Consider the following 25,236-nt stretch of genomic DNA (forward strand, 5'->3'; position numbering starts at 1 on the left):
TTATTTCTAGTCAAGTATTTAATTACTGTTATAATTAAGAATATAAATTTATTAAAATACATTATTTAAATCATCTAGTTAAATAATCTGGTTAAATAAATTGAAATCTAATATCAAATTTTACTTATAAAAATGTTTTTATTGAGAGTAGAATAAGATATAATATGTATTCGATAATACTACACGTGAAAAGTATATTCGATCGTCGATGTACATAATTTTCTTCCACCACATAAATAGATGTCCTTGAACGATTGACGCGTGACAAAATTCCTCTTTTGTGAACTGAAGTGATTGACACCTAATTTTCTTCGGCTTTTGTGAGTCAATCTCTGAGGCTACGTCTATCGCGAAGCTACTTACACGGCATATAAGCACTTCACTTCGTTCTGCTGACTCTCGATCGTTCTGTCTCGTTTATGCTTTCAATATAATAGAAATTTTCAACTTGAAATTCTCAATGATAAATACTACTTGGATAGTAGTTGCATTTACAATAAAATATAATAAATACATAGAATATGTAAAAATAATGTGAGACTTTGGGAAAAATAAAGAAGAATAAAAAAGGAATAATCTAAATAAATAGAATCAAGAGAGAAAGATCGAGAAAAAAAAACTGAAAAAGAAGAATTAAAAGAAGAATCAAGAGAGAAAAGAGAAAAGAGAAAGAAATAGAGAGAAAGAGAGAGAGAGAGAGAGAGAGAGAGAGAGAGAGAGAGAGAGAAAGATCCAAAAAAGAATTGTTATATTAAAAAATTACATTCTTTATTTTCCAATTAATTCAAGTAAAATTTTCATGGAATTTTATGGAAATAAAGTATAATGTCTTTTAATTTAAATATAAAACTAATTCAAATATTATAATGAATATTTTACATAATGTATAACATTATACATAATGTATAATATTATACATATATGCCTAATACTTGTTATATCTTAAGCAAAAAAGTGCATCTTACAGGCTGTCTCTTTATCATAGGAGACACGTAGACTAAATTTACGAGATTTTAGGCAACACTTTGTAGGCTGTACTTAGGAAACTTAGGAAAATTGCTAGGAGCTTCGCCAAGTAGACACCTGCGTATCAATTCGATTTGATGCTAATGAAGTGACGTTGCGAACGTACATTACGGCGTTTCTCACGAAGTTCTGTTTTGCACTGTCGAAACGTGAACATGAGATCATTCATAGATAGAGTAAGGGAAATCAATCGATGATGGATCGAACGGATGGGAAAACCTTTTCGAAAGACAACATTTTACGAAACGTCATTTTTGATCAGAACTAAATCAGAATGCAGGTTGATAAATATCACTTTGTTTTTTAGAGCTCAAAAATTTCATTTAAAAATTCAATAAGCTGAATGAAAGCATAATATTATCTATAAGAATTGCAAAATTATAGGAATTAAATCTAACAGTATTTATTTTTATAACTGGACGTACGTTTAATATAGTTATACTTTAAAATACACTTTTTGTATATATCGCAAAAATTAATTGAAATGCGAAGAGAAATATAGCAAGGTTTGACAGGTTTTATGATAATTGTCTATTTAAATAGCAAGATTATGTCAGACATGAAAAATTACATACTATTTCATGGATGAACAGAGCCATACGAATAAGAGCTTACTTTCAGTCATGACTGACAATATGTACTCCCCGTGTATATACTGTACAAATGAAATTCTTCGCTTTAGAAGTAACATCGATCTTCTGGGTATGGACAGCTCGCCATCCATCCCCGTGCATTACTCGAAAATATCTCCGGTAAACAACTACCGGCTGCCGTCATATCGAGCGTAATACAGGAAGGGTAAACGCGATGGAACGCGACACTCAACTTCCTGGTTCGAAAAACAATTACAGGATATTGGTAGCGGATTCGCATTAGCGATGTGGTTTGATCAGTAAAATGATGCTTGACGGGAGTGAAGTTCAGAGACTCGCGCATTATGATATACCAGAATATTTCCGTTAAGTGATTTATATTTCAATAGATATAACTTGAACGGTATTATTTCAATCATTTGCGATCACAATCAAATTAATCCGGCAGTGATTGCAACAATGATTGCAATCACTGCCGGATTAATTTGGTTTAATTGTCTAATAAAACATGCGATACGGTTCTTCTATTAATAATTTTATAGCCGAAAAACGACACCTCGTAAAATGAATAAGCAGCGCTTAAAATAGTGACGTCCCTATCGATCCATTGAACGTGCACTGAACTAACGAAGCGTGAGATAATAAAATTAAACGCGATATTCGATTACTACGATCATCAAGCATCCTAAATTTGGAAGTGCAAACTCTCAGTGATTCAGTCTGCTCTTATCAAGCGATCGAAATTTCTCCGTTCGTTATTTTAAGATTTATCTTATTATTACTCCTCCTTTATTTTATTTAAAATATCTTATATTGAATATCAATAACTTATCTTGAATAAAATATTCTTTATGTTATGTAAAATAAATACTGATAGCGTTATGAGAAATTGTAGTTTAAAATATTAACAGAAATCACTGCGCTATTTGTAAAGATTAAAAGTTAGTCACTTTAATAGGACACGCTTATTTTAGGATAAAATCGCGAATTCGCGATTTCGCTTGAAAGAATATCAGACATAAGCTCACAAAGCTCAAACACCGTCTCATCGTCGTTATAACATCTTCGTATACGCATTTTCTCCAGGATTATAACTAGACCGTAAAAATTATTCGATGTTCGCTCTTTTTTTATTCTCCTTCCATGCTATGCCATTACGCGAGTACCATATGCGGAGCGGCTTAAATACGTCCGGGATATTTTAAGTCCGCAAACCACGGAGTTCGTTGGTCATTTTATAATCCGCGCAGAATCGCCATAGCATTAGGAGAACCTGCGTACCTCAGCATTTTCCGCGACACGCGAAAATTATTATTATCTGCGCGCATTAAAATTTCTAATTGCCGGTGCGGCGAGTAGCGCAATAATTTTTGAATGAAATTGCAAAAGAATTAAATCTACGATAATCTCATTTCTCAAATATGAAAATCAGAGTACACTGAGTCTTTGTCTCGACAAGTCTTTGTCTAGACAAATTTTTCTATTTTTCATGAAAAGAAAACCTCTTAAGATCTTGATTTCAAACATGAAAACGATCTTCGAAATTATGCGTACTATTACAGTCAAATTATTCAAGCCACCTTCATTCTTTTCTTCCTTCTACGACAGCTCCAACATCTTGGCTCTTTTGTATGTAAATTTCTTCAACTATTCGCACCATATTAATGATACAGCTGCTTATAGAATAGCTGCATGGGAATAGACTTCATCGAAGGATGTAGAATACGAAGGGTAGCTGAAGGATATTTACCATATCGTGTTTACATGTTTGTTTAAGAACTTGAATCCCTATAATTAATATTTAATTATCGCCATAGTTCTTTTATACGATATTTTTAAACTTAAATTTAAATTTCTAATATTGCTTCATAGCATAAATATCAAATTAAGTATGAGAATTAAGATTAGAGGATTTAAGATTAGAATAATTCTATGCATATTTTGCTATTTTAGAATAATTAATATTATGTTAGGTACAGTTTGCGAGTAAAGAATTTTGCAGAAAATAACAAGCTGCAGAATATTTTTAATGCCAAACTCTTATGTACAATCAATTTCATTAATAGTATTCAATACGCTTTTAAGAAGCTTAAATTTTTCTATATTCAAGGAATATATTTTTCGAGTTACGTAATTAATTATAATTTATTTTGAAAGAAAACAAAAAATCAATGAATTGCAATTATATTTTACTTTGAAAGAAAACAAAAAAAATCAATGAATTGCAATTAAAAAATCAATGAATTGAAATATTTTTGAATCAAATACTATTAATGCATTGAATTATCTACACTTAATTTGATCTTAAGTTGATGCAATTTTAATTCCAACATGGTAATGAAATCGAATATTTATTTTAAGTATAATTTTATTAAATATTTTATCGTCAAAGTTCGCGTGAAGTTTCCATTCAAACTATTAGTTATTGAAATATATTCAAAATTATAGAAACATAGTCATATTGAAAAACGAATAGGATCGTTGGATGGAAGTTAGGAAATTCAACGTGCACTCCGTCGATAATTCCGCAACAGAAGTCACGGGACCGTTGCAGAATTATATGAAGACTTCAAAGTTACTGGCACAGTTATATTATTGTTCACTCCGTCCTTTCCGATTTCATTGCCGTGAGCTGCGTTTTCTCTCACGAGCTTGATGAAAATTTCAATGCAACGGAATATTCAGAATACACTTAGTCGACCACATCGATCCAGTCCGGACCGACGCAGTGCGCTTCATTGCGAACGTGCAGAAATTTGATGTCGGTATTCGTTATCGAAAACGCACAAAAGACTTCCCTACAAAAGCACTGTTCGAATATTTTATTATATTCAATTCCTGAATGTCACTCAAGTTTTAATATTAACAAAAAGTTCATAAAATAACACGTGAATTTTTAGTTAACTCTTTGTCTCATAGCAAGATATTAAATAACTGCATGAATTTTGAGATTGTATATTATCACATGTAATAGATAACAATAATTTTAATTCTGCAGAAAATTAAATTTAGGTTTTTCTCCACAAAAATAGAAAGTTCTGATTGTTCGCGTATGAAAAAATGATAAAAATTATTTAAAATACATAAATTTAATTTTTTGTTCAATTTGTCACGAGATTATTTCTATATGCAAAATACGAAATAATTCGTAACGTGTTAGCGTTTTTAATTTTAATCAAAAGTTTTACATGCTTCTTGAATCGACAGTCATATCGGAAAATTAAAATATATCGTATCAATCAGATCAATGTACAATGTATTTGTGCATATTTAATTTGTGTGCCTAATATATAAGAAATATTTTTGAAATATATTTGAAATAAGTTAAAATATTGAACATAAACTTCGTAATATTTAGCATTTCTGTTGTACAACATAGCATGTACCACGTGTTGCATCAACATATTGGTCAGTATGTCGGCTATTTTATAAATGTAATGCCTACTAGAGAAGGCATTACATTTATAAAATGTAATCAATCGATCAATTTCATAAATGTGATCAATCGATTAATTTTATAAATATAATGCCTTGTATGTATTAGGAAAGATATTACATTTATAAAATAATCTAATATACCAATATATTGACTGATATATGCAACACGCGATACATAAAATAAAGAAAAATAAAATTTTGACGGATTTATGATATTCAAAGTCGAAATTAATTTCATGACTTTCTATAACAAATTTAAAGAAAAATTGAATTATTTTTGTTTTCTTAATCATCGTTCACGTTATCGGAATTTCCTTTACTCGTATCTGTCGATTCTCACGTAATGTCAATATAACAGTAAGCTTTAATACGATTTATGAATACCACATTATGCGCACAAAGCTCTGATATATATGAACTGTAAAGGGATTTTGGCCGAAGGCCAATCAGAGTAGAAGTTCATATCGTATCTGTTTGTGCCATCAAACGTTGTATCGCACCAACATAAATCTAGAGTTCTCACATGCATATATGGAATCGTCATCTTGTTTCCGAACATTGTGTATGTGCTCGTCTAATTAACGTCGATTCGTTGTCCGCTGTCTCTTGTTGACATGCAGTCGAGTATTGTTGGATGTCATCGACGACGACAGGAACACAAACAGTAGGAATATATACGCGATTTTCATATAAGCTGATTTCATGCCTGAAGGGAGAATTTAATCAAAATTTAAATCATTGGAATATTGTTAACTGTTATAATTGAGAAACTATATTTGATATTTCTTTTATGCAAGCGAGTTTAAAAATATTTCCGAGCAAGAGTAAGTACATTGCGCATGTATGTATTTGCGTTTTTAACTTTGTACAGATAAAATCGATTGATACGAGTTTCAATGTTAAACATGAATAGTTTATTTAATTTTGTTATACCGATGCAACAGTGAGAATTACTATCTAACAAGTAAACTAATAACGAGGCTTTAGGAGCAATGGCCGAGTTTCGAAAGCTGTCTCGAAATAAGTCCGAAGTTCACTTAGAACGTCCCGTGCTGTAATTGCTTCAATCGTAGACGCTGTCGCACCGCAGGAAATCAATCTGCTCGTGGCAATGGAAGCGAAGGAAGTAGAGCTTGATGATAACGGAGAGTCTCCGTCAAAGGTCCCGCGCGATTATTACAAAGGAATCTTCACGGTTGCATTCAACCTCTCGAGGTATTGGGAGTACCGAAGTATTGATCCCTCTCTATCTGTATAACGCTGATGCGATATCAATAGCGCCTAGTGAGAAAGCTATTTTGGAGTGAAGGAGTGTGTACTAGAAAGGGAGAGAGAGAAAAGGAGAGAAAGGGGAATCGTCAAAGGATAGAAGGAAGGTAATCAAGATTGTTATTTACGTTGAGAAAAGTTGAAGTTAGATCGATAATAGATTATTGCTCTTTTAAGTATATTCTCGTTACTCTTTTAGTATTTTTCGCAACAGCGTAATATTTCTCCTTTTTTTTCTGGAATCAAGGCGTGCGCGCGCGTAAACTTAGATTATAAGATTAACATTTTCAATTAAACGTATCGCGAATTTTTTCGTAATATTACAAGTTAATCGCTTTAGTTTTTGGACGTGTTTAATCATTTCAAAAGTTCCCCGGCCATTAAATACTTGTTTAGGAGTTTGTGACTCAAAGTTTGAGCGCGACCTTCAATTAGGAGGATTACCAACATTAAATTGTCCCTAAAACATTTGGAAGATTCCAGAGAGAGATTTTGTACCGGTAATATATATAATAAAAATAAATGCTTAAGTCATCATTAGTATCATTAGCATCATAATTACTTATTGTTAGAAAGCTGAGTAATTTGTTCAATGAAATATTATAATATTAATCATTTAGCAATTGCATTTAGGAGTTATAAATATACATTGTGCACATTTTCATAATTTAAAGGATTGTTAATATTTTCGAAATTTTTAAAAATTATTTTGGATGATACAATATATTTTAAAAAATAATATTAAAAATAATATTAAAAATTGTTACAAAATAGGAAGCAGAAATACATTTTATTTTTGTTAGAGATTGAGACTGTTATTCTTTATTTTCTCGATTCGATTTTTCATGTGTCGAGAAATGGCTTTCTATGTAATATCATTGAAATAATATCGTGAAAATCGTGATATAGCTTCGATTGTGACCAAATCCAGAAGTAACAAACCTTTGAGCGTTTTAAAGCTACCCCGAACGATCCTTTTTGTAACCATCGGCGGAAGCGCCAGCAGTGTCAGAGATTAATTTCTTTAATGAAAAGACATAGATATCACTCGTGCAAACGGAACGAGATTGCAATTAACCGGACTTTTCCTGATTCTCTTTCTACCTCTGAGACTTCCTATTTAGCGCAAAGTCCAACGTTTCGATTTTACTCCTCCACTATTCTCTTTCTCTTCTCTTCTCTCGAGTAACTTTTATCTTGACCACACGTTCCAAACTTTCCATCACTAAATAAAAATAGGGATGTTGACTGTATTGTAGAAAGTAGCATCGGACAAAAGTTATCACAACTTTCTTCGTCACTTTTATTCGCGTTGCTCGAACACATCTTAATCCATCAATTTGCATCTAGTTCTCTGGTTCTTCTATGATCCCCATGACCATTTTGCTATTATAGCCGCCTAAAATGACATGAGTATTATCGGAAGCTTTATTATGCATTTTCTTCATATTTCGTCGGTTTAGACATCGTTGCAAGTTAGTGGACATTGCACTTATTTATGAAGACTCCAAATTATAAATTTCAAGAAAAATATCTAATTAATTTAATAGATATTTTCAAAAAGTATACTTATATTTTTTACAAGTTAAAACAGTCTGAATTTTTAAAAATATTAAATACAAGAATTTAGTGCATATTTATAAAAATATATTAAGATATATGCATTCGCTAAATATATGCATTTTTTGTTGATTTATTCAAATGGATATTATATTAAATAACATTAAAAATAGCTGTAGTATGATATAATAAAATTAATTATAAACACTATAAAGTGATACGAACACATAATAAAATGTCACATAGGTTTTTGCAATTCTTGATGATAGCAAATAGTAGTAAAGTAAATAGCTACTCTGCCATCTAGAGGCAAATTGCAGGGAAAAGTGCTCTTCTCCCTTTATCAAGATCGTTACGGTAACTCTCGTGAGACGCATTGTATTATGCATATACATTTAGACTACATACGTAAACTGCACTTTTTTCCGATAGCGTGTCCGTAGAGGGCCTGCTTAAACTCGCCACTTCACCAAATACAACCGTACGGCGATATGTATAATAAAAGTAGCTGATAACGATTAAATGTTCTATGTATACGTATGTCTCTTTTATTATGTTTCATAAACGCAAACGTGATATTTGCATTCATTTATTTTATAGAATTCTCTGCATTGTGAGAAAATTAATTGCAATAAGATGCATTATTGTAATTCACTAATTGTATCATTTAATTATTTTTAATCTACTATATATATAAAATCGAAAAGTGACATAATTAATTCTTCATCTGCAAAATTTTTTTAACATAAAATTTTTGGCAAAATTTTACTCTCAAAAGAGCTTGAATAAAATGACTAGATTTTGGCTTAAACGATGGAACTTTTCCTGTGTATTTTCTTGTATTTTTTGATATGTCGGATTATTTGCAAACGTTTATTTTAAATCGATCTGACGGGAATATGTTCCGTATTAAAAGTACCACAATTTCATCGAAATCTGATCTTTGATTTTCCATTATTTCCCATCAGTTTAGCTTGAAATTAACGTTTACAAATGATTCAGCATTTCAAAGAAAATTAGAAATATGCATAAAAAGGACTCCATTACGTTGATCAAAATTAATATAATTTATTTATTGTCCAGGCATTAAAATAGTTAATTTTAACTTAAGCAATGAAAGAAGCAATTTTCAACACGTTTTCACCAACTCAGTTTGAAATAACGTTTGCAAATGATTTAGCACATCAAACAATATAAGAAAACATGCATAAAAGGGGTTTTATTGTTTAGGTAAAATCTGATAATTTTATCTATCCCTCCTCTTTCAAACACACTCATCTTTACTCAAATTTCAATTTTTATGAAATATATAATTTTAACATTTAAATTAAAAAACCTATATTTCGTAATGTAAAGAGATGTTGAAAAGTAATCTTGAATTTTTTAAAAATTTAGAATAATAAAAAAATGGATGTGGAAAAAAGATCCAGATTGCAGATGAAGGTATTGCAAAAAGAAGATTAATAATTAAATTCTAAGCAATAACAAAAAGTAAATTCTTTTTATTAGATTACATTAGATTTTTTCTGATGAAAAATTAGAATAGAAATTTATAATTTTATAATTTATAATTTAAATAGTCGTTATTGAATTTTTGAAAACTAATTATGAATTTTAAAAGCGAAAGTTATCTCACACTTCGAGTGTGAGATAACTTATTCGAATTCGTTGTTCTGAGTAGCGTATACTAATCGAAACGACAGCCGTCCTGGCGGTGAAGCGACCAACCGCGAAGTGAATAGTGATATCCGTAGGTGGGCCAGCTTAACATCGTCGACGCAATACCGCTCCTGTATCTGCGAAACTACATTGAAACTGGTCTAAACTTGCTCGCGTATTTACCGGTAGACACGTCGCAAACACATAACTCTGAGGAATTGTTGCTGACTGCGATTTTCGTGCAAGCGCGCGTGTGCGCGTAACGTGCACTGCATCCGATCGAGTTCCTCATTCCTTGTTCGAGTAGACGGAAAGAAGACTTCCCGTGCATCCACTTCTCCAGCAGGCATTGACGTCCGTTCACGTGAACTTCCACGATCGCGGCAAAGTTGCTCCGTTTTCTTGTTGAAGATTTTCGGATACAAACCTATATCGCGCGACACGCGCAGTTTGAACGATGTTCTAACACAGCGAGAAAAGTTAGCGGACACGGATCGGAAAAAAGCCTGCGTCACACAATGGAGAATGTACTCTATTGTTGTAGTAAGTTGCTCCGGCAACTTTCAAGTTAATCAACCTGGCATTAGTAACTTCCTATCTCTTATCATCTTACATTTCTAAAGTTTCTATAGAAGAGGAAATCGGGAAGGTTACATTCAGAAGATTATATACTGTCTATCAATTTTAGCGTTTCCGGAAAACAGTTTCTTTTAAGAAAATATTTCTTTGTAAAGTAATATACTGTTAAGAACAATTTACACCGAGCGACTTTACTCGCTTTCAGCAAACGTTTTAGAGCTTCTTTTGATGCTGCTGCCCAGTGATTCGTTTGACCAGTGATCACTCGATGCTGCGACTTTAAAATTTTAGACACTAACGAATAAAAAAAAACAATTGTGTGGGAGAAGCTTTCATCTGCGAGTGAATTCACTAATGAATTTAAGAAACTTGCTTCATGCAGAATAAAAGCAGCGTCGAGAAAATTCGCTGACGAATTAATGACGTCATTAGCTGGTGACGAAGTGAGTAAAATCGCTCCGTGTAAATCGCCCTTTAGATATCAAAGAAGCAATCGCAACTCAATCCCTTAATATCCTTTTTATTACATAATTTATTGAATTAGATATCACTTCAGTTTGGGAATCTGTGAGTGACTTATTCTTAATGGACTGTTGAACTAATACTTGCAAAATTATATCTGCATTACTGAAAAAGACTCTAAAGAAAATCGAATGTACAATCAATTGGAACAAAGATGACCTAATAACATTATTCTTTTCACAAAATAAAAAACCTATGACATCACTAACCGTGTTGCTCTTCATTAGCCTTAAATTTATTTACTTTTTCCAATTCTTTTGAGTTAAATAATATTTTTATTTTCAACTTCCATATGTATCAAAATTTAAATCAATTTCTGTGATTGAATTGCTTAATTCCAAAATAAACAACATACATATTAATATATGTGCACTTTGTAAATAATAAACTAAATTTAAATAAATTTTAATACAGTTCTTAAGTTAAATTGTTTATTCCATTATTTCAGTTAAATAACAACATATTAAAAAGGATCAATGACGATTTATTAAATAATTAAAAATAACTCAAATTATTATAACTTTACATTATAAATTTAACAGTGTATCCGTGTTAAAAGTTTTGCAAGATTTATTCGGAGCAGTGAAATATTTCACAAATATTGTACAAATCAAATTTTTATCGAATTGTTTGACAAAGAATTTTGTAAGTTATATAAATCTTTAGACGATACACTTTTTAAACGAATGCGTGATTTAAACGTGACAGAAATGTCTGTGAAGTTAAAGCTAATGGATCGAGTTTTCCATTCTCTGTTATCTCGGTTAAAATATTACGGTATCGACATATGGAGATCTAGGCTCTTCGATAGGCACTTTAACTTGAACGTTCTTCACGATAATTTAAAGCTCACATCTCTGATGGTGTCAGCCAACAACTCAAGCTATGTTTCGATTTTTTTTTGCGCTTTTGCTCTCAGGATCTGCACACGATGTTTCGTTTAACAAAGGCTGATAAAAAAAGTGTTTTCGCCAGTAGCGGTTTTTATCGATCTTTCGCATATCGATCTTTCGTAATTAGGTCAAGAGAATGGAGATCTATGAATCGGATCGACCATTATTGAAATCCGTTGCTCGTAAATTTTCCGCGATACTATCGGCTGCTGATGCCAGGGCCCAACGACTGTCGATTAGCGGATTAGTATTATCGGTCTCCGTCGTGCCATCATTGGAATTCAAAGGGAGACATAAAGCTTCTCGCGTTTACGGTCGAAGATATTGCCGAAATCCACAACAATCGCCTGGATTGCATCATATCGTGATCGTTTAATAGTAATTTTATGTCGAGGTCTGTAAGAAATATTACGAAAATCACTTTTTTCTCTTCCATCACCATGACTACCAGGTAATAGTCGCGAACATCATTAATATTTTAAAGCATCTTCGAATTTGTACTTTAATCTTACAGTTTAAACGCGAATTTCAAACTACAGCCTCTTAGGTGCCTCTTCCGACGATAAGTCAAAGCGCGCATTAAGCTCCTCGAAAGACAGTAACAGCTATTCCTTCTAATGGTGTCAAAGCTTGATCGAAACCTTTCTAGCTATATCGTAAGATTTACGTAAAATCCTGAAACGCACTGCTTTTCCATTAGTCTTAAGGAACCTTATAAGATTTTAATATTCTAAAAATGTAATTAATAAAGGATTTTTTATTCTTTACGCTGACACGCATGCAAACAATTATATACATTTTCTTTTCTCTGGCTTTATGCTTAATTTTTGATGTTACGTTATGATTATGAGAATATACATAAATTTTCATTTGTAATAATTTGATATATTTTCTTTGTAAATACATACGTATAATATGTATATATTTGTTTGCTTTTTATTTTCAACATATTCCTTTTTTCGTATTTATATATAATATGCAAATGCTTAATTTTAACATATAAAATTTATATGTAAATTAGAAAAAGTAAATACACAATCAATTATTCAGCAGACATCAACAAGCAATTATTAACATTCGCATTCTACGAGATCTCAGATATTATCTAGTAGCAAATAGAAGAGATTAATATGATTGAAACGAAATGACGGAAAAATGTTTTATTACTTTCCTGCATTTCATTTAAATATCTCGTATTTTCAAAAACTTAATTATATACATGACGATAAGGTAGAAAATAACACTTAACTTTCCACCTACAATCTAAATCTTTTTTGACACAAGCAAAATTTCATTCTCAAATTCACTTTTATTTTTGCTCAAATTTTAAATTTTATTAAATAAAGATTTTAATTAGACTTAAAAAATCTATTTGGAAATATAAAATAGAGATGTTATAAAAGTAAGCGTGAATTTTGTTTAAAAGAGAGTCAGAATAGAAAAGTCTAGAACAGTAAAAAAAAGTTGAACTCGACAAGAAAAGATAAATTGCAGATAAAAGGAGTAAAAATATGACTGCACAATGAAGGTTAATATTTTAGTCTAATTTAATGTTCAAGTCAAGAGACGCAATTTTGTCAGAGAGGTTGCTAGCAAAAACGCGGCATGCATTTTCCTTCTCTGAATGTCAGGATATACACAATACCTTCGCAATTACACGTGTGCTGCAAGATATCCTGGCATAGATATTCCGTCGGTTGGAATTATAGACGTGAGATCGTGATAAAGACCGCCGAGAAGCAGAATTGTATATTTCGCTCGAGAGGAAAAGCTTGAGAAAAGATCGACCAATAGCGCAGCTTTTCGCAATGCGAAGAGATTAAAAAAGTGCTAGCGAGGCTAAGTATAAAAACAGAGAGACGCGTTTCTTAAGTAAAAATCCTGCTTCTTACAGACGCGAACGAGAATTTATGACTGTTTATGGAGCGAAATAAGTTATACGCGAAGATACGAACGAGCATCATGTTACGTTTTGTGAAATATTCCGGCCTAGTTTATGGTCTCGCGCTAACAAAACATAGTAAATATGTTTTGTATTGTATCAATAAATACTTCGTTGCAGACTGAACCGCAGTGTCGAGAACGATGGTGTGCACAACGAACGAATCAACAACGACTTCGTGATTGTCCGAAGGCGCGAGAGAATACGCGCAATAATAAAAATCAATGGTTTCCGCGGTTAGCTTGTCTGCATTTTTCTGCCGCTTGCAACCATTTCATGTGCGTCGTTACATAATTCTACGTTACTGCATTGCTGCAGTCGACGACTGTGCTCTCTTGCAACGAAAGGCTATCCAACTTACTGAATCGAAAATGGGTAACCTTATATTATAGTCTATATTCACATAACTTTGGACTTTATCCCCACAGTCATACGAAATATGACTTTCGGAATAAAGTCCAAAGTTACGCGACATACGAGGTTGAGTTCATAAATTTTACATGCATTTTCGAAAAATTCGAAAGAAGATAAATGAAACATGATTTAGACTTGTAATCAGTAAGTAAATGTGCGCTTTTTCATTCTCGACAATGTGTTACCATGTGCAATTTATTGCTAACATTTTTTTCAATTTATTTATGGTGACAATGACAAATAGTATCGTATACAGATAGGTATGCATAAATCTATGGATTGTTCTAAAAGAAACAGAAGCTGCCATGATTAAAAATACAGAAATATCTTGAAAAAGTTAATCAAATAAACCCCGCAAATAAAACATTGCAAATCTATTACAATATTCTATTATGTATTACGTATTTTAAATTTTAAAAAATATAGAAATTCCACTACAGTTATATAATGTAAAATATCAATTGGTAGGATTGAATTTTCAATTTATAATTAGTTTCAATTCGGTTTACTTTAAGAAGGGACTCTCCCTAAGAAGACAATATTAATTTTAATAATTGAGATATCCAGATTTAAATAAGTTTTGTTACTTTTGTCTAAAAATTTAAATTGGCGATGAAAATATTTTGCAACATTTTTGAACATTTTTAAACATTTTCAGAATTTATTTTCAAATATTACCTTATTAGTGATGCTATTTTATTAGTTTTAAGAAAATATTACAAATTTTATCCATGTAGTTTTGCATTTATTTAATATTTTTTGTCTTTATTGTAAATGATACAACTTTTTCAAAAAGAAGATTATTCTCGTAGTTAAAGTTTCTTACAATGTATTTTATTGGCGTCAGATCACATCTATAGTTCATACAAAATGATACACGATGATATGAGATGCGAATCTGCCGACAATAAAAGCTGAAAAGATGATAGTCGAACTCACCGGACTGTGCTCTGTGCGCGGGTATGGCGGGGGCGGGCGGCAATCCGGCGATGCTGCAAAGCGTCTGTCCACTACCGTACTTAATACTCCTGCAGTGACACGGCGTGGTAGGCGTCGTCAGCCCCTCGTTGTCTCTGACGGTAGCCCCGATCACCGAGATCTCGTCGAGTTCATGCCCGCTGTCGTAATGGCACAGTCTCGTCGCGCTGGTACTGGCCCCGCCACCCCCGACGCCGCTATCTTCCCCGGCACCGGCGTCGGAACGACCGCCGCCGGTGCCCCTGCCCCCGGTCCGGCCCCTAAGCGACTGCACCAGTCGCTTGGCGCCTGAAGACATTCCACGGAGGTGATCCAGCCTTCCGGTCTTCGTTTCCTCTTGTCCTAGCCAAAACCGCCCGAGTACACGCCCGGGGATATCCACCTAAAAATTGCACGCTTGTAATCGTTGAGTTATGATGGTATTAAATTGCTGTGTAAAAGTTGTGTCTACTAGTGAGAACAGGATTTCCGAAGTTCCAGTTTCCGTAGACATCGTGTATTTGAGATCGTATTGCCAGCGAGATCTATGATCATTTATCGTTTTTCTTTGTATTCTTCCCAAATTTATTTTTTATGTCTATAGCAAGGAATTTTGCAAACATTGAACGCATACTTTTTGCATGTAATACATGTTATACAAATGATTTTACTGTATCTATTTTATTAAATTATATTATTTTATTAAAATATTACAATATTGTAATTGAATTGAAGTAAATTGTAATTTATATTTTATTGTATTTTGACTGTATTATTAACGCGCGCACGATTTCAATACTAAAAGTACCGTGCGGTCATTATTGATCGTGCCTATTTTTAATATTACATTTTTTGTATAAAAAAATAGGATTCTGAAATTTTTAACTTTTTAATATTATATCTATATAGATGAAATATTTGGATTTTCATCACTTTCTTTATCTTAATAGTATTTTATTTGCTTGGTTTATTTCCTTTTAGGCCCGATTTTATCAATGTAAAATTAACTTTAATTTCGATTTATTACTTATTTTTTTATTTTATTTGTTCACAGAATCAGAAAAAGATAAAAATAAATTAAACCAAGATTAAAGTTAATCTATAATAGAAATGGACATCAGAGAATAAAAACATTGATTCTTCTAATGTTAATTTTCATGATTTTTTTCAGATACTAGACAGAATTATGCAGCAATTTAATACAAATGAATTTATTATATTATAACATTTGCAATAATCACACAGTCGATAAACGATCTAAATTGTAATTAACAGACTACTGAACGGTTTCGTCTGACCATACGAGGCTATATCTACTTGTCGCGCCAAACAGAGTATGAATGATTGCTTTGAGAAACAAATCACTCACACAAGATTGAAATTCACCGGTTTGCCTGAAGCTATGTAATAGTTTGACTTGTGCAGAATAAAAATTTGGCCATTTTTAGCTCCGACAGACATTTATGATAAATGATCAGTCGGATACATACATCTCCTTTAGTCTCTACCTTTTCATCTTATCGATTTTAACTAGAAAGAAGCAAAGCGCTGTACTTAAAAGAATGTGATAACTTTGATAATACATGATAGATTGCCTTTCATCTTCACGTTCATGCATCGTGCTTTGAAGAGAAAAAATATATTGTAACGTATGAAATATTTCGCATGTCGATATAAATGTTTAAAATTGTTACAACTCATTGTCAGAAGTAGATGGAAATAAAAATATAAAAGTTATAACCAAAACAAAAAATTTAATAGAATATGTTAATATAGGTAACTGTTTATATGTTAAACGATATATTCTTGTTTATGGGAGCAAAGTACAACGACGATCTCCGGAGAGATTATTGGGATTAAAGTCCAGATGCGAAAGGTCTCTAGGTCGTTTCTTACACAATACATAAGACACAATACTTAAGCTGGATAGTGAGGATAAGAGAGAAGGGCGATTACCCTTCTATTTGATATGATGTAATACGGAGGAAAAATTGAAATAAATTCAATACAAACATTTATTTAAAGGATGGATTTATGAAAAATACTATTTGAAATAATATTTTATGTAAAATATTTAAAATAAATATTTTGCGTAGTAAATATAAAAAAGACAAATAATATTAATGTAAATGTTAATGTAAATAGTAAATACTATTATATTCACTATTATATATACTACGCAAAATGCTCCAAATATTTTTATAAGCGCATCCTTTAAATAAATATCTATTGAATCTAATTCTTCAATTCTTTCCCTATACTGAAAATATTTACTATTTGAATGCAATGAAAATATTTTAATACTATTTTTCCCACTATTTTCCCTAGCACTCCACAAATATAATATACTCACCACGTGGTGATGCCGCCCCGCAGTGGTAGCTCTGCTCTCTGCTGACTACGTGTATCGCCAACGGTAACGCCGCGCACGATCGCGACCGATGTCACCGAGCGTAGCACATGATCGCTTTTTCTTGATCCTCGGCACGATTTCGATCCGGCACGCGGCCCACGTGTCTCGACACTCCGCTTTCGTGCTCCGGTTCCGCGCTACCGATTGTTATTCGAGCCGCTCGAGCGTTCGTACGCACCGACAAGAAGAGCAGCGACGACGGCCGACCACCGAAGGAGATCGCACAACGATCGGCGGCATGCCAAATTACACCCGTCAAGCACGTCGCTTCTGGCACCGATCGCTTGACAGGCTAACGATCACTGTGCGTCGCGATTGTGATGGTGGCGACGGCATGCATACACTTTTTACGAACGGTAATCGATAGACGTACGAGGCACGCGTCGCTCGCCACACGATCGTCTGCGACCGTCTTCTCGAGCGACATGCCGCGGTTACGGTCGGCCCGATGGCGCGTTCACCGATGGAACTTTCGTCGGTGTCGGCGTACTCTTGCCTCTTCGCGATACCGATGACGAATGGGATCCGTGTACCTCTTTTGCGACCAGGAAAACCGATATACCTGGTGGCCCGATATTGACGCCGACAGACCCTCTTTAAGGGACGGCCGACGTGCAACAAGTGTCTCGAGCGACACTCGTCTCACGTGCCGCTGCTGCGCTCTCGCCTACTCCACGTTCAACCACTCTCGCTGATACACTCGATACTTCGCGTTCGATCGAACGACGGCTGAAGACTCGTCTTGGAAGTACGTGGACACAGTGCGACAGTATCTGGGGAGAACAGAGAAAACAAAGATTATTTAACGAACGATAGGTCCCAATTGGAAAAATACGTTAAAAGATATTAGTTCGCAATTGTTTTCATAAATATATTGATGGATTTCGAAAATGTAAGGTATTATTCCTGAAGAGAATCGATACGGGATATTCATGAATTCTCCGTATGAGGACCAGAAACCTCTTCTTAAGGGCTAAGCGCTCGACGTTGATGGAGAAGTAACGAGCTGGAGATTAGGATATGGCACACTCGAAATTGCTAATATCGATTATGCCGAACCTCAAGTTGTACGAAGAGGTTCATACGTTCGTTACACTTAGATTAATCTCAAGGGAACTGGAGCAGTAAATGGATCGTAACGATCTAACATCTTCAAACATTCAAATTGTTCTTAGGTTAGATAGATTCTGTACATATGAGATATATTTATTATACATTACATAGTTCAGAATAATGATCAAAATAATATCGTGTCGATAATTACAACTTAGTACAGTTATATTGAGACAAAAGCATGATCAATAACAACAATCGATTGATCACTTTGATGAAATGAAGTTGAATTAAATAGAAAATCATATATGAGTTAAGACTCACTTCAATCAAAAGTGACTTTTTTCTTTTTTATTTATTCTTAAATCTTTCTCGATTTATTTCACTTAATATTGTATTTATTAAATTTATATTTTTTTCGGTAGTTACTAAAATATTTTCTTTGACATTTCTTTTGCGCACTATTCTATACAACAACTACAAGACTATTTTTAAATTGGTTTTGAACTAATCCATTGATATATGTATACATCCTGTCGGACGAGATGATGGATGCATCGTGACATTAGCTGTATACACATTTTGCAACCCTGCACATTCTGCAACCTTACATAACGGAGGTACAAATGTGGACAGAGGGGTTACGGTAAAGGAGAAAAGGCATTGTACATATACATCTTTGAAAATAGAAACAAGTAGTTTGTGGATATGAGGACATTGAACTGTCGCCAACCTAACGTATTATTTTGCTCTCTTATTCTCGTGCACAAGAAAGACAAGGTATTCAATCGTTTGACATCGCGATGCGAAAAAATGCCCCTAAGATATTTCACACTACAACACGAGGCGACTTGTTCTCAGAAAAGGGATTTCCACACCAACGTTTTTCTTCATTTATCAAAAGTTTTATCTAGACATGAAATTGCTAAGATTAAGAAGACGGATACACGAGAGAGCTATATTTAAAATTACAATAGTGTATTGTTGCAATATTTTTATTCGCAGTATTTTGTGCTAAGTTATAAGAGATTAGCAGTGAATTTGTTGAAATATATCTTATTTTCTAATGGATGATTGATTTATCATATACTACTGTTATTTCTTATGAACTATCTCTACTTTCTTATGAAAATCAATCGATAAATAATTAACCGGCAAAAGGTGACACTTGATCTTCGAGCAGCGCGTTAAATTGATTTCGCATAACAAAGAACAATGGCTGTCGCATACGGGATGAATATTAGGAGTCCTTGCACAGCATCGGATAAATTATGTAGGCAACGAGAGTCTGGTTTTATTGCCGGCGGGATCGTTGTGCCTCTGCAATCCAGGCGTAAACTCGACGGCTCTCTCATATGGAAATCGTAACTTGAAAGTATAATATGGAAAAAAATATCCGTCAGTGGTCTACGTTACCAGAGCACGTTTGTTTTAGCTCATAAAAATTCCGGTAAGAGTATATTTATTTCGGGGAAGTATTAAGTCTAGAAAGTGCGTTAAAAGTTTACGGGGGTTAAGGGCATGCTTCGATAAATCATCCGTTAAGACTTTTTTCTTCAAAATTTAGATGGAAATCAGGTAGATCCTAAGCCGATCGTTAAATAATGCATAACAGCCAAAGTTTCATGTAGTTTTTATAATTTTATATTTTATTAGAGAAACGAGTTATAGAAATTATTTTGTCATAGAAACATCTAATCAAACATCTAATCGGAAATAAAAAAGACGTTTCCATCTACCGAAGTAAGTAGAATTTCAAATGGAAATTAATACGTAATGTGATGCGATGCAATTTGATACAAACAAAGGAAAATAAATATAAATTAACGTCGCACGCTCCATTCAGAATAAATAAACGGTCACGTTCAGAGTAACGTTCTATGGAGCAATCTGTAGTACTTATTGCAGTTTTAAACTCTAATATCTTAGTTCAGGCTTTATGTTAGTGTTTAATCAGAGCGGTGTGACGTATCGCTCCAAATTGCTTTTATGTTTATAGCTTCATAACGATGCTTAAGAGATTCATCTATCATGGGAGCGACAATACTGCGCAATTTATAAGGCGTCTATTACAGTACAAATTGCAGGATACTTTAAAAGATATCTTTAGAAAAGATAGCTGTACTTATTAAATTAGATTTGTTTTTATTAATTAAATAAATTTTAAAAATTATATCAGCTTAACATTGACATTTTATTTATAGTCATTAATCGATAGTTATGAAATATCTATAACAAAGTATAATGCATGATTTAAAATTGTCTATAATATATTCTGTTTTTGTTACCTTTTGTTTAATTTATTAGCAAGTATTATTCATGCAATATGGTTTAGCTGAAATCTGTTCCGACTTTCTGTTCGAAACTTGCCGAAAATAAATCGTATACGATGCATATTCTCGCTAAAAATATTCCACAATGAAAACGGGTTATTTGTTTGCAACGATCGTCGTAAATTGTACGATTCTATTTCCCTGATATTTTTTCAATTGCGTTTGCGCGTAATGCGCACACGATCGGTGCGAAACGTAGCAGTAGTTGATCGATATTGGAAAGGTTCGACGAGATTTTTTACATTACGGTGTTCGAAAAAAATGCGAAAAATACTGTTTAGTGACAAATCTTTTTCTATGATTATTCAATCCATTTCGAATTTTTGTCGTCTTACAGTACGATTATACGCGTAAAGTTAATATATTTTCGCTCCTATTATAATAAATAAATCTTATGGTAGGAATATTTTGTTCATTTATTTCATAAAGAAGCATTTGAAAAGTCATACTGTCTAAATTTCTTGAAGTAAAATTTCATTTCAAAAGAGTTAAAATACTGCCATTATTAAAAAAGAGTGAAAAATTTGCATCCTTAACTAAAAATTTTTACTTTTTTTTTAGAATGAGATTTCCATTTTTAGAATGAAATTCATTTTAGAAAAGGAATAAGATTTCTTTCCTTTAGAGTGAATCCCACTCTAAAGAAGAGAGTAAAAAATCTACCACTTTTATTAAAGAGTGCAAATTTTTCACTTTTTTTTAATAATGGCAATATTTTAACTTTTTTGGAATGAGATTGCATTCCAAGAAGGCAAGACCCTATTTTCGCCATAGTTTTGCTGTTCGCATAGCATGAAAATTATCGCGAATTTAACTTGGTTAACTTCGCGAACTTAACCGTAGGTGCATCGACCGAGAAGCGAAGGATTGCGTACTACGACGCTACGACGGCATACATGCTCTGCGGCTGCGAATAGTCGTGTGTTGTCGTCGCTGACAATAAATGCAGACACTACAGTTTCTCACTTTACGATCGATGTGTCGATGTGTTAGCGCATTTACGTCGGTGCGCCACAGCGTTGGCTGATTGCAACGAGATGCAGTGCGACGCGCAGCGACAGACGAATGACTTGCTACGATTCGACCCGGCTTCTGTACATACACGTCGAATGAATCAGAACGGAAATCTCTGATTGGCGAGAACAAGCGAGAATTGCGCGCGTGAGCGTGAATGTAGTGAATTTTTTACAACATATCGATTCTATCGTTAATGGAAGTTCCGATTTTTCGCTTTCGTTAATACGCAAAAGGATGCTATCCGATGCGAACCGTCGTGTAAACGATATTTGACAGAAGTTATCGATTATCGCGCGTACGTCGAATCATTTGCATCACTGGCATTCCGATCCATTCGATTATTCAAATTTGATAACTGTATGAAGCGGGAACAACTTGCGAATTGACTCCAACCTTCGTCGTGATATTATTCCCATATTTTTGCATAAAATCCAACTTTTGCGATTGAAAAGAATGACCGCTAATACATTATGATTTGGATGAAAAGTAAAATTTTTGGAAATGATTATTTGAAAAACGCAAATAAAAACTAGATGATCTCTTCGCGTTATTTAACTCACATTGAAAGACTTTCGTTTTTTCATTATCGAGTACATACTCGAGATCGTATTGTAATATTATATTTTCGAGAGAGTTTATCTCAAAAATCGCATTTAAAAACTGCAAAAAGCTGCGCACTGTTACAAACCGGAAACAAATGTTGGGCGCGAATGTTTCACGATCCGATGAATCGCCCAATGGTTACCCAATGGTAAAATAAAACAGAAAAAGAGGGGAAAAAAAGGAAAAAGAATGCAAAAACACGTATATGGGTTACAAACGTTAACGACACATTCTACGTACCCACTTCGTTTGTCAGATTGATCGAGTTTGTTAAATTAAACTTGATATTCTGTGTCGATGCTTCTCATGGGTCGGGTTTTTATGCGTCCGACTCAACTGTAGCTCACATGTCAAAAGTCGCAGATTGCAAAACGACTGAGAAAAGGGAGGAAAAAAAGGTACGGCATAGAAAGGAAAAACAGAGGATTTGCGCGCGAATGGAATTCTGTGGAAACCGAATGGAAACGGCCAATGGACCGAGTGAAAAGAGCGCCGACTATTCCAACACGAGCATTCCGGCGCAACGCGTCCGATGTAGTCTTCGCTGAATGCCGGTTGAAAGAGAAACTTTAACTCTTTACCCGCAAATACATGCTATTTATGTATGTCGCGTTAGGGTCGAGAATTTTCCAGTGATACAGTGTGAATATATTTTAAAAAGGATGATACAATAAAAAAGAAATTGATCTCTTACAGAAAAATAAGTCATAAACACAAAATAAAATTTATTTCGCACATAACTTTACTTCCGTGACAATTAAATTGAAAAGAATAATGAAAATAATAATAATTTTACGTTTTTGTATACCTTGGAAATATCCAACAAGCTTATTCTATCGAATTTATAAAAACATAATTTTATATATTACATAATCAGTGAAAAATTTTGTAAATTGTTATTTTAAGCTAATAAAATTATCTAGAAATTCAGATAATATATTATATAACTACATACAATACATCAAAAAATTAAGGAATCGTTTATTCTGCTCTCTAAAAATAGACAATTTTCAAGAGAATGTAACTTTGTAAAAAATGATATAATAAGATGATCCAACAAGCGGATTTCAAAGCTTGAAATCTCTACTTTTTAAATAATTTAGAATTTAGATAACGATTTTTACGGAGCTATACGGATACAAATGGAAATCCGTCAAATCTATTTTTTTACGAACTTTACAAAGTTCCATTCACGGAATTAAAAAACGCACATAAAAAACAGTCTACAGCTTCCGTAAGAGTGAAGCTTTATTTTTAATTTGCATACTTGTTGAGCGTCGTTGATTTTTTTATTGAGTTATTCAACATTGAAACAAAAAGTGTCCTTTTTATTTGGATTACTTACAAAAAATGAATGGAATAGTACTCGATAGTCTTTAAAAAATGAATAGGAAAGTCTAAATTTTCTTTTTAAAGTGCACCTAACATGTATATACATCGTATACATAATACATAAAGAAGTAAATCCAACCATGCAATTTCCACACAATGTGTGAAGGGTCTGCTGCAATAGAATCAAGCGAACCCAAAGTCGTTGCTTCGAACACGAAGAGCGTAAATTACATTAAGGTTATAATGTTATTAACGTTTCTTGCCACGATACATCAAGTTAATAAGTTAAATGATGATTATCAATCGTTTAATATTAACGCCTTATTTAAGCCAAGTTTACAATTACGTACAAAAAATTTCTTTATAATGAAAAAAAATGATCGGTGCACCTTAAAGAAAAAACTAGACCTTTCTAATTTTTAAAGAATACTAAGCGCTATTCCGTCCGTCTTTTGTAAGCAATCAATAGCAGTCGTTTTTTATTTTAATGTTAAATAATTTAGTAAAAAAAATATCATACAACGCTCACAAGTATACGCAATTAAACATAGATTCATTTTTTCAAAACTTTTATGTAATAATTTTTAATTGCTGTAATAAAACTTATCTGTAAAGTTCGTAAAAAATTTTCAGATTTATCTCCATTTGTACCTGTATAGCTTTATAAAAATTAGTATATTGTTATCTAAACTATCGATCTAAAAAAGAGACTTTAAGCTTAAAATGTTTCTTGGATCATCTTATTATGATTATTTTTTATGAAGGATCAGTAGATGATTTCTTAATTTTTTGGTATAATATATATTGTATCTTTATTTGATTTACTAATATAAGAAAGTAATTATTTAATATGCTTATTAAAAAATTAAAGTACATCTACAATTACTTGGGCTATTTTCTTAACAGAAAAAAAAGGAATTATATTTCTTCACAAGATTATCTACAAAATTTAATTTGACAGTCTCATTCTTATCGATTGGTGCAAAGCGCTTTGTCAGATACTACGTGTGAAAGGAAACCTCAGTAAAAAAGCTTTTTGTGTATTCCGGAATAGCTTTGAAGCAATGCACCGGCTTTTTCATGGTATTGTAAAATGCGGAATGGTATAAGAATTAACTTCATACATACAACTTCAATAGAAGTTAGTAAATTGAAACTTGGGAACGCGAGCAAAAAATGTTTAGAGGGCGAGGGAAAACTTTTATTATATAACTGGTATGTCTAATGATGTAGAAAAGTAAATTTTAGCTGTTACAAGCTTTAGGCATTATATAAGAGCAACATTCACTCGCTTGTCAAACTTACTTGCTGCAAGCTACCTTTAATGTCACTCGATCGATGAGTTGGAAACTTCAAAACGCTTCGCCTTTACGTCGCGAAGTAGACAAAATGCAAGTCAACCTCGACGACGCGCAAGATTTATGACCCGCCGAAAGTTCAGCCGGCGATTCATGTCAAACTTCGAAACAAGAAGTATCCTAATCGAAGTATTCGGAACATCCAGCCGCGATCTAATTATCATTATCACAAGGATACATGTCGAGTGAAATTTAAGCCGATCAATCGTTTTTTTTCGTAAAAATAGAAATGTAGTCGGATCTGATAAATCTTTCCACGACGTTAAGTGATCGAA

The 25,236-nt window shown here is 33.0% G+C and overlaps 1 protein-coding gene across 1 annotated transcript in view; it reads right to left on the bottom strand.

Annotated features, from left to right (window-relative positions):
• Positions 1–15,171, bottom strand: part of LOC108685366 — a 151,369-nt gene extending 136,198 nt beyond the window's left edge. The window contains exon 1 of the mRNA XM_018190127.1: positions 14,835–15,171. Coding sequence (XP_018045616.1) covers positions 14,835–15,171 — 337 coding nt within the window. The remainder of the gene's footprint in view (positions 1–14,834) is intronic.
• Positions 15,172–25,236: the final 10,065 nt, after the last annotated feature.

This window comes from Atta colombica, unplaced genomic scaffold, assembly GCF_001594045.1.
Source record: "Atta colombica isolate Treedump-2 unplaced genomic scaffold, Acol1.0 scaffold100, whole genome shotgun sequence".
Taxonomy (NCBI): Eukaryota; Metazoa; Arthropoda; class Insecta; order Hymenoptera; family Formicidae; genus Atta; species Atta colombica.